We start from the raw sequence: 10,055 nt of genomic DNA, 5'->3' as shown, positions 1-10,055 counted from the left end.
AAAAATAAATGGGCTTTTATTGGTTATTTATCCCCAAAGGTGTATATACACCAATTTATTATTTGAGTTATTCGAATTATTTTAATTATAAAATTTAATTCAGCTCAAATTTAAAATATTCGAGTTAACTTGAAAAAATTAAATAATTTAATTTAATTAACTTAAAATTCAATTAAAAAAATTCTGAGTTAAATCACATTTTACTTAGAGCAGTCTGTTGATGTCAAAACCTTGCTGATAATAAATCTAGGAAGCGCGCGCGGTGGCGCACCAGCACCACTCCCGCTTTTAAATCTCGTTCCTTTTTCATAATAAACTAAACTCAAAAGAAAAAGAGCCGAAAGCCAACGGATCAAATGAATCGCAGGAGGCTCCAACTTAAACCAGATCAAAGATCGGCAAAGATCCTGAGAGATAGACGCCACCGCGCATTAAAAAAAGTACGGACCCATAATTCTACAGTTTCTCCTCAATAGTTCTTTCTTTTTCCTTTTCTGAAACTAGATACTCGCTAAATAATCTACTTTTTTTTTGTTTTTTTTTATAAATGTTTTTGCAATCAATGAAGATGGAGTTCGAGAGATTGCGGAACGCGGAAATGGAATTGCAGGCTTTAGTAGAGGAGCTGAGAAATGAAAATACGAGCTTAAGAAGGGGCAACGAGACGCTCAACGATATCTTTTCGAACCACCAAAACACCATACGTCAACTACGTGAACAGAAAGAAGAACTGCGTCGAAAGTATCTAGAACTGCAAGAGATAGTGAAGCAGGTACTCTCTCCTTCTCTGCTTAATTCTATATTATGATTTTCTGTTTCTTCTTCTTCTTCTTTTGTTTGGTTAGTTCTAGTTTTATGCTATTTCTTTATATCTCCATCAATAATTCATCATGAAAATTGCAATACCTAGGAAAGAGAAGCCTGGAATTTCTAGGTTTTCGCTCAGAAACCAACCCAAGTTTTAATCTCTTAATATAGTTACTGTAACAAAGATCTTAATTTGGAAAGCAGAAAAATACACTTTTATTTATTCCATAATCCTTGTATCTATGTTAGATTCGCCCGGTGAAGGTAAGTCTTCGATTCCTCTTCGCCTGTTATAAAGATGGAAACATTTATTGATCCAATGAAAATGATTGAGACAGTGATTATGAAGTTCTGCTTTATATAACTTTGTACAGTGTGCTTTTTGCCCTTTTCTAAAGCTTCCTTAACCTTTAAAAACAGAAGGGATTTTTCATAATTTAGCATATCAACAAAAGCCCTCCTCTTTGTTTACTTTCACCTTGTTGAGATTTACTAATTTCTGTTTAGTTGCAAGAGCAGACAGGCATTTATTTATCGATCTTCTTGTTCTAAAATCCTGATAAGAATATTCTTCTTTCTCATTTACATCTTTTCAGGGACAGTCCTACTTTAAATTTGATGAATTTCCTAGTCCCATTGAAGAAGCTCCAAACAATGAAACAGCATAACTCGGACTGCAATTATGATTAGAAAGTAGTATGTGGTTGATGCAGGGTATTTTAGTAGGCAAAGTCTCTGATGTGCTGCACTATTGCATATGCATTCTTCTTGGCTCTACTTAGTATATGATGCTTTTCTTTCTTCAACCACATTGCATACCTACATATGAAGCTTTGTAATCTTTGTGTGTCTCGTATTTATTGTGAACTGCACTACCTTTTCTAAAAAGGATAGATATCAAAACTATAAGTAATTTTTGTTGTAATGTAATTAGTGAATTTTGATTTAGTATAATTATATAATGAGATTTTAATTTTAATTCAATTTTTATAAATAATTAATGCTATTAGTATTTATTATTTGTATAAATAGTTATAATTGCCTTTGAAAATAAATAGAGCCATTAGCTTTTTTAAATTTTTATAGTTAACGCTAAATCAGAGTTAGTTTATTAAATTGAATTGAAATTTATATATAATTTTAAGATTTATTATTAATTAAGAGCAGATTTGTAAAAGCTTGGATGACATGGTGGGCATTTGCCTTACCTTGCACACATCTAATCATTAAAATCAAACTACTTCATGCGGTTATCATATTTCAACAATTATTTTTTTTCAAATGAGATATTTGGAAGAAGAAGAAAAAAAAGAATATTGTATGAAAATTTTAAAAAGAGTAATTTCTAATGTCACCGTTATATAAAACAACATAAAAAATTGTAATAATTTGTCCAATTAAGTAATATTTTATAGACAAAAAAATATAAAATTGTTTGAGAGGGCCAAAACCAAAAAACAACTAAAACATAAATTCTTCATTTTAGGAGTTCAAGGTTTGCTTGCCCCTTCTTTGGATTTGTCCCTTGTTTCGTGGAAAATGTGTTAAATAGATTTACGTGGACATGAGTATTATTGGAGGACGCGTGTTTAAGTGCGTTGTAGCACATTATCTTTTTATCTATGAGTTTAGGTGGAGTTATGAGTAATTCTAAATATTGTATAAAAAATATATATTACTAGGATAGATAATAAGATTGTTAAAAAAAATACTTTAAGATTTATTATAATTTATGGGATAATGAAAATTCACAAAGTGGTGTGAAGATAAAAGATTACTCTTTAATTACTTTTTTTATTGTTTAAAAATCTACTTAAACTATTTTTTTTATTTAATCTACTACTTTTTCATATTTTCTATCAAATACAATTAAATAATTAATAATTAACAACTTTTCATTTTTATTCGATATTTGAAAAAAATAAATAAATTATTTACATTTTTTTAAAATAAAATTTAAAAACTCCGGGTCACGAAATGGAGGGTTTTTTACAAAAATATTATAAAAAATAAAAATAACCAAAATGTTATAACTTTTTTTTATTTTCCAAAAAAAATATATTTATTTACCAAAATATATAAAAAAACAAAAAAAAACTTGCAAAAAAAATCTGCACCGATGTGACGGGACACTGGTCACGCCAATGGCATTGGTGGCACCAAAGGTGCCAAAGCCATTGGCGGCACCAATGGTGCCAATACCATTGGCGGCACCAATGTATAATAGGGGGGGTCGGTGGTGGGGGGGGCAAAAGGAGAGGGAAAGAAAGAAAGAAAGGAAGGAAGGAGAGGAAAGAAAGAAAAAGAAGGAAAGAAAAGGAAAGAAGAGAAAAAAAGAAAGAAAGGAGAAGAAAAAAGAAAGAAAGAAGGAAAGAAAAGGAAAGGAGAAGAGAAAAAAAAAGAAGAAGAAGAGGGAAGGAAGGAAAAAAAAGAAAAAAGAAGGTAATTTTTTTTTATAAATTTAATTCTTTTTGTAATATTTGTGTGTTTAAAATTTATGTTATGTACATTATAGTTATTTTATTATTTTATTTAGCATATATATTTTATGGAATATATTTAGAATGAAAAAATAATGGTATGTACATTGTATGTTGATTAGGGATTTTTTATGAAATTTACTTAGGAATTTGAAATTAAAATTTTAGGAAAATAGCATTAAAAGTATGTTTAAGAAAACATAAAATACGAAAAGAAAAAATGGGAATTGTATATTTATCGAAAATAATAAAATGCGAAAAAAATGCAAAAAATGTACATGTAATAAATTTCAAACATAATAAATTGAAATAATGTAAAATTATTGTAACAGCCCAATTTTCAGTAGTGTCAGGACAGTGATTTGAGATCACTAAATTGGATGAAGAAGTTAGAAATATTTTTGAATTAGTGAATTTTGTGATTTAAAAGAAATTATTAGGTAAATTGGGTCGAAAACGAGGTATCGAGACCTCGATATTATAAACTGAGCCGTAAATATTTTTATAAATATTTACGGAGTGTCAATAGGATAATATTAAAGTTTCGTTAAGAAATTTTAATGTTTCGATAGTTAATTATGAAAAAGGATTAAATTGCAATAGGGATAAAAGTTTAATTATAGATTAAAGAAAAGTTAAAAGGACCAAATAGGCAATTATGCCTTTTTCCAAAGTTGAGGCGGCATAAGTATAAAAATCTGAGATTTTTATGTGTTAAAAAAATATTATTATATTATAGTAATGATTATGTTTTTATATTATATTATCATTAATATATTATATTATATTATATATATACATAAAACAAAAGAAAGAATAGAAAAAAAAGAAAGAAAAGAAACAGAATAGAAGAGACGAAACAGAGAAAGAAACAGAGAGTAAAACGGGCAGAGAAGGAAGGAAAGAAAGAAAGAAAGAAAGAAAAAGAAAAAGGGAAATTTAAGGTTTTAAGGTTCCAAGCTCAATTGGTAAGTCAAATTAAGTCTTTTTCTTATAATTTTTGAGTTTTTGGAATCCTAGAGATAAATACTACTTGATTTATGTTGATATTTTGAAAGTTAGTAGATTGTTAGACATGAGTTATGTTGAATTAATTGATAAACTAGAGGTTAAAATGATTGAATTTTAAGTTAGAAGTTAGTAAAAGATTGATTTGTAAAATAAAATATAAGTTTTGAATCGATAGGGATTAAATTGAAAGAATCCCGAAATTAGGGATTTATGGGGAAATTGAAGAATTAAACTGAGTTTATAGTAAGAATTAAGAGAGAATATAGAGTTAGAATGCAAAAATAAAATTAGTATTGATAAGGGATTAAATTAGAATTTGATGTTGCCATAGAAGGAAAAAAATGTTCAGAATGTTATAAAACATAAGAATAAGAGATGAGTTTAATTTCCGAACCTTGGGGCAAAATTGTAATTTTCAAAAAGTTAGAGTCGAGGGCTATTTTAATAAATTTGAATATTAAATAAGTTAAATTTGCTATTATAGATCAAGAAGAACGAAATTCGGGAGTAGATCGGGGAAAAGAAAAAGTAAAGGACTAAATTGTAAAGTTTAGTCACATTTTGTATCAAGGTAAGTTTACAGTAAATAAATGCAATATTCTTTTATTTTACATTATTATTGTCAATTTCCAGCATTTATATATTTATGTTATGAAAATATTTAAAGTCGAATTTAAGGTGAAGTGACAGAGGAAAAGTGTTAGAAAGCCCCGGTTGAACCCTAGGAATGTTAGGATATTAGGGTTGACAGGACAGAACAGAAATGAGCCATGTAAGTCCATATTAGAAATATGGCTTTGGAGACAGGATTGAGCCATGTAAGTCCATATTATATATGGCATTGGAGACAGGAATAATTCATGTAAGTCCATGTCAAAGACATGGCATTGGCAGGATATTGAAAGACAGGAACGACCCTAGTATCCTTAGTATTCCGAGTGGTTCAACGGGTCAGAATACGAGTTAAATTACAGTGAATTAACAGCAAAGGAAAAGTAGATTATATTTATGAAAACGGAAAGGTCAGGTAAGAAAGAAGGTAAGGGAATAAAGAAGAAGATAGAAATTGAGAAGTAAAGAAATTTATGATGTTAGATGATATTATGCATAATTATCCATTATGTTGAATGTTGTGATTTATTTGCTTGTAAGCTTACTAAGCCTAGTGCTTAATCTCTTTATTTTCTTCTTCTTATAGTACTTATCTAGCCACTCGGGGATCGAAGGAAACGTCGGAGGCCGATCACACTATCAAAGAAATAACTCGGTATAATTAGACGTTTTGTTTTGTGTATGGCATGTATAGAAACTTAGCTACTTTTGGTATAATATGAACAATGAGTGATGTGTAAGTAGTTGATGATGTATGGTTATTAAAATGATTAAGGATGAAGGTGTTTGTTGTTATGAAAGATTAGGTGATAAATTATGCATGGAAATCATGAAAGGATAAAATTTTGCAAAGAAACAGAATTCAGGCAGCACAGTGACGTGAATTTGAAAAATCACCCAAGATAGTATAAAATGAATTAGAGGGTGAATGATATATGGAATTAAAGCTTGTTGAGTCTATTTTCATGGAAAAATAACGGTGTAGAAAAAAGAAATTTATATTTTAAGATATGTGAATTTTAGTAAGATAGGGTCAGAACTGTTTTTGGAGTCCCCTATTCTGAGTTTAGAAAATAATTACAAATTGTACAAAAATGGTTATGAGTTGAAATTTACATGCTTAGATTCCTTAATGAGTCTATTTTCTATAGAAACAAGTAAGAACTTCATATGAAAATCCTATAGCGAGAAAACTTATTTTTAGTGACTAGAGGTCAGGGCAGTCTGGTGGTGACACAGGGGAGACTTTAACTAATAAACTGTACTAATTTGCTGAACAAAAAATTCTAAAAATTTTATGGTGAGTAGATATATGAGTCTAGTTTCAGGGAAAATTTACGGGATTAAATTTCGAGTTCTTTAGCTCAAGTTATAATTAATTTAGTAACTGCTGCGCGATTAGACAGATTTGCTGCGAATAATGAAATAAATTTTCAAACCTAGTTTTTATGCTCCGAACTGGTAAGATAAGCTAAGTAATGCCTCGTGCTCGACTCCAGAAACGGTCTCGGGTAAGGGGTGTTACATTTTATTGGTATCAGAGCCAGGTTTCGATCCTGGGACCTGTGGGTTATATAAAATGTAACACCCCTTACCCGAGACCGTTTCTGGAGTCGAGCACGAGGCATTACTTAGCTTATCTTACCAGTTCGGAGCATAAAAACTAGGTTTGAAAATTTATTTCATTATTCGCAGCAAATCTGTCTAATCGCGCAGCAGTTACTAAATTAATTATAACTTGAGCTAAAGAACTCGAAATTTAATCCCGTAAATTTTCCCTGAAACTAGACTCATATATCTACTCACCATAAAATTTTTAGAATTTTTTGTTCAGCAAATTAGTACAGTTTATTAGTTAAAGTCTCCCCTGTGTCACCACCAGACTGCCCTGACCTCTAGTCACTAAAAATAAGTTTTCTCGCTATAGGATTTTCATATGAAGTTCTTACTTGTTTCTATAGAAAATAGACTCATTAAGGAATCTAAGCATGTAAATTTCAACTCATAACCATTTTTGTACAATTTGTAATTATTTTCTAAACTCAGAATAGGGGACTCCAAAAACAGTTCTGACCCTATCTTACTAAAATTCACATATCTTAAAATATAAATTTCTTTTTTCTACACCGTTATTTGTCCATGAAAATAGACTCAACAAGCTTTAATTCCATATATCATTCACCCTCTAATTCATTTTATACTATCTTGGGTGATTTTTCAAATTCACGTCACTGTGCTGCCTGAATTCTGTTTCTTTGCAAAATTTTATCCTTTCATGATTTCCATGCATAATTTATCACCTAATCTTTCATAACAACAAACACCTTCATCCTTAATCATTTTAATAACCATACATCATCAACTACTTACACATCACTCATTGTTCATATTATACCAAAAGTAGCTAAGTTTCTATACATGCCATACACAAAACAAAACGTCTAATTATACCGAGTTATTTCTTTGATAGTGTGATCGGCCTCCGACGTTTCCTTCGATCCCCGAGTGGCTAGATAAGTACTATAAGAAGAAGAAAATAAAGAGATTAAGCACTAGGCTTAGTAAGCTTACAAGCAAATAAATCACAACATTCAACATAATGGATAATTATGCATAATATCATCTAACATCATAAATTTCTTTACTTCTCAATTTCTATCTTCTTCTTTATTCCCTTACCTTCTTTCTTACCTGACCTTTCCGTTTTCATAAATATAATCTACTTTTCCTTTGCTGTTAATTCACTGTAATTTAACTCGTATTCTGACCCGTTGAACCACTCGGAATACTAAGGATACTAGGGTCGTTCCTGTCTTTCAATATCCTGCCAATGCCATGTCTTTGACATGGACTTACATGAATTATTCCTGTCTCCAATGCCATATATAATATGGACTTACATGGCTCAATCCTGTCTCCAAAGCCATATTTCTAATATGGACTTACATGGCTCATTTCTGTTCTGTCCTGTCAACCCTAATATCCTAACATTCCTAGGGTTCAACCGGGGATTTCTAACACTTTTCCTCTGTCACTTCACCTTAAATTCGACTTTAAATATTTTCATAACATAAATATATAAATGCTGGAAATTGACAATAATAATGTAAAATAAAAGAATATTGCATTTATTTACTGTAAACTTACCTTGATACAAAATGTGACTAAACTTTACAATTTAGTCCTTTACTTTTTCTTTTCCCCGATCTACTCCCGAATTTCGTTCTTCTTGATCTATAATAGCAAATTTAACTTATTTAATATTCAAATTTATTAAAATAGCCCTCGACTCTAACTTTTTGAAAATTACAATTTTGCCCCAAGGTTCGGAAATTAAACTTCATCTCTTATTCTTATGTTTTATAACATTCTGAACATTTTTTTTCCTTCTATGGCAACATCAAATTCTAATTTAATCCCTTATCAATACTAATTTTATTTTTGCATTCTAACTCTATATTCTCTCTTAATTCTTACTATAAACTCAGTTTAATTCTTCAATTTCCCCATAAATCCCTAATTTCGGGATTCTTTCAATTTAATCCCTATCGATTCAAAACTTATATTTTATTTTACAAATCAATCTTTTACTAACTTCTAACTTAAAATTCAATCATTTTAACCTCTAGTTCATCAATTAATTCAACATAACTCATGTCTAACAATCTACTAACTTTCAAAATATCAACATAAATCAAGTAGTATTTATCTCTAGGATTCCAAAAACTCAAAAATTATAAGAAAAAGACTTAATTTGACTTACCAATTGAGCTTGGAACCTTAAAACCTTAAATTTCCCTTTTTCTTTTTCTTTCTTTCTTTCTTTCTTTCCTTCCTTCTCTGCCCGTTTTGCTCTCTGTTTCTTTCTCTGTTTCGTCTCTTCTATTCTGTTTCTTTTCTTTCTTTTTTTTCTATTCTTTCTTTTGTTTTATGTATATATATAATATAATATAATATATTAATGATAATATAATATAAAAACATAATCATTACTATAATATAATAATATTTTTTTAACACATAAAAATCTCAGATTTTTATACTTATGCCGCCTCAACTTTGGAAAAAGGCATAATTGCCTATTTGGTCCTTTTAACTTTTCTTTAATCTATAATTAAACTTTTATCCCTATTGCAATTTAATCCTTTTTCATAATTAACTATCGAAACATTAAAATTTCTTAACGAAACTTTAATATTATCCTATTGACACTCCGTAAATATTTATAAAAATATTTACGGCTCAGTTTATAATATCGAGGTCTCGATACCTCGTTTTCGACCCAATTTACCTAATAATTTCTTTTAAATCACAAAATTCACTAATTCAAAAATATTTCTAACTTCTTCATCGAATTTAGTGATCTCAAATCACTGTCCTGACACTACTGAAAATTGGGCTGTTACAATTATAAAATAAAAAATTACGATATTTTTTAAAATAATAAAACGTGGATAAAAAAATACGAAAAAATGGCCGAAGTAAGAGTGTATTAGTAAATTTTTTTAAAAAATTCAGAAATAATTTATACAAATAATTGAAACAAAATGTACTGAAATAATATAAAATAATAAAATACAAAAATAATATATTTTTATTGAAATTAATAAAAATCGGGAAAATAATAATACGATCAAAGGGCAGGGGAAAGGGTTTATTTCGGGTTTTTTACCAAAATATTACAAAAAAATAAAAAAACCAAAATATTATAAAAAATTTATTTACCAAAATAATAGAGGAAAAAAAAGGGTGATGGAGGGGAATAAAAAGGCGGCACCAATATGTGGCAAATTACCTTTTAATCTCTCCTTATTTATTATTTTCTTTTATTCCCTCTTAACACACTAAATTAATAAATTTCAAACATTATGCACTAAAATAATATAAAATTATAAAAGACTAAGTTTATGATATTTTTTAAAGTAATAAAATGCGGAGAAAAAAATACGAACAAATGGCAGAAGTAAGAGTGTATTACTAACTTTTTTTAAAATTCAGAAATAATTAATACAAAATATTTCAAAGAAAATGTACTGAAATAATATAAAATAATCAAATACGAGAATAATATATTTTTATTTACAGTAATAAAAATCGAGAAAATAATACGAGCAAAGGGCAGTACGGCATGCCCGGCCCGTCCGA

The 10,055-nt window shown here is 29.0% G+C and overlaps 1 protein-coding gene across 1 annotated transcript; it reads left to right on the top strand.

Annotated features, from left to right (window-relative positions):
• The first annotated feature begins 214 nt into the window (after positions 1-214).
• On the top strand, positions 215-1,786 carry LOC121224344 (uncharacterized). Its single transcript, XM_041107488.1, has 3 exons — positions 215-440; positions 569-772; positions 1,404-1,786. The coding sequence occupies exons 1-3, from the start codon at positions 357-359 to the stop codon at positions 1,473-1,475; spliced, it is 360 nt and encodes a 119-aa protein (XP_040963422.1). The 5' UTR covers positions 215-356; the 3' UTR covers positions 1,476-1,786.
• The last annotated feature ends 8,269 nt before the right edge of the window (positions 1,787-10,055 follow it).

This window comes from Gossypium hirsutum, chromosome D12, assembly GCF_007990345.1.
Source record: "Gossypium hirsutum isolate 1008001.06 chromosome D12, Gossypium_hirsutum_v2.1, whole genome shotgun sequence".
Taxonomy (NCBI): domain Eukaryota; kingdom Viridiplantae; phylum Streptophyta; class Magnoliopsida; order Malvales; family Malvaceae; genus Gossypium; species Gossypium hirsutum.
The sequence above is the reverse complement of the archived record's forward strand: the minus strand, read 5'-3'. Positions and strand labels throughout refer to the sequence as shown.

Excerpts from the sequence above, each read along its gene's own strand:
- LOC121224344 (XM_041107488.1), top strand. The coding sequence starts at position 357 with ATGAATCGCAGGAGGCTCCAACTTAAACCAGATCAAAGATCGGCAAAG. Across the intron at positions 441-568 it reads GCCACCGCGCATTAAAAAAA|ATGGAGTTCGAGAGATTGCG; the intron begins GTACGGACCCAT and ends CAATCAATGAAG. Across the intron at positions 773-1,403 it reads TGCAAGAGATAGTGAAGCAG|GGACAGTCCTACTTTAAATT; the intron begins GTACTCTCTCCT and ends ACATCTTTTCAG.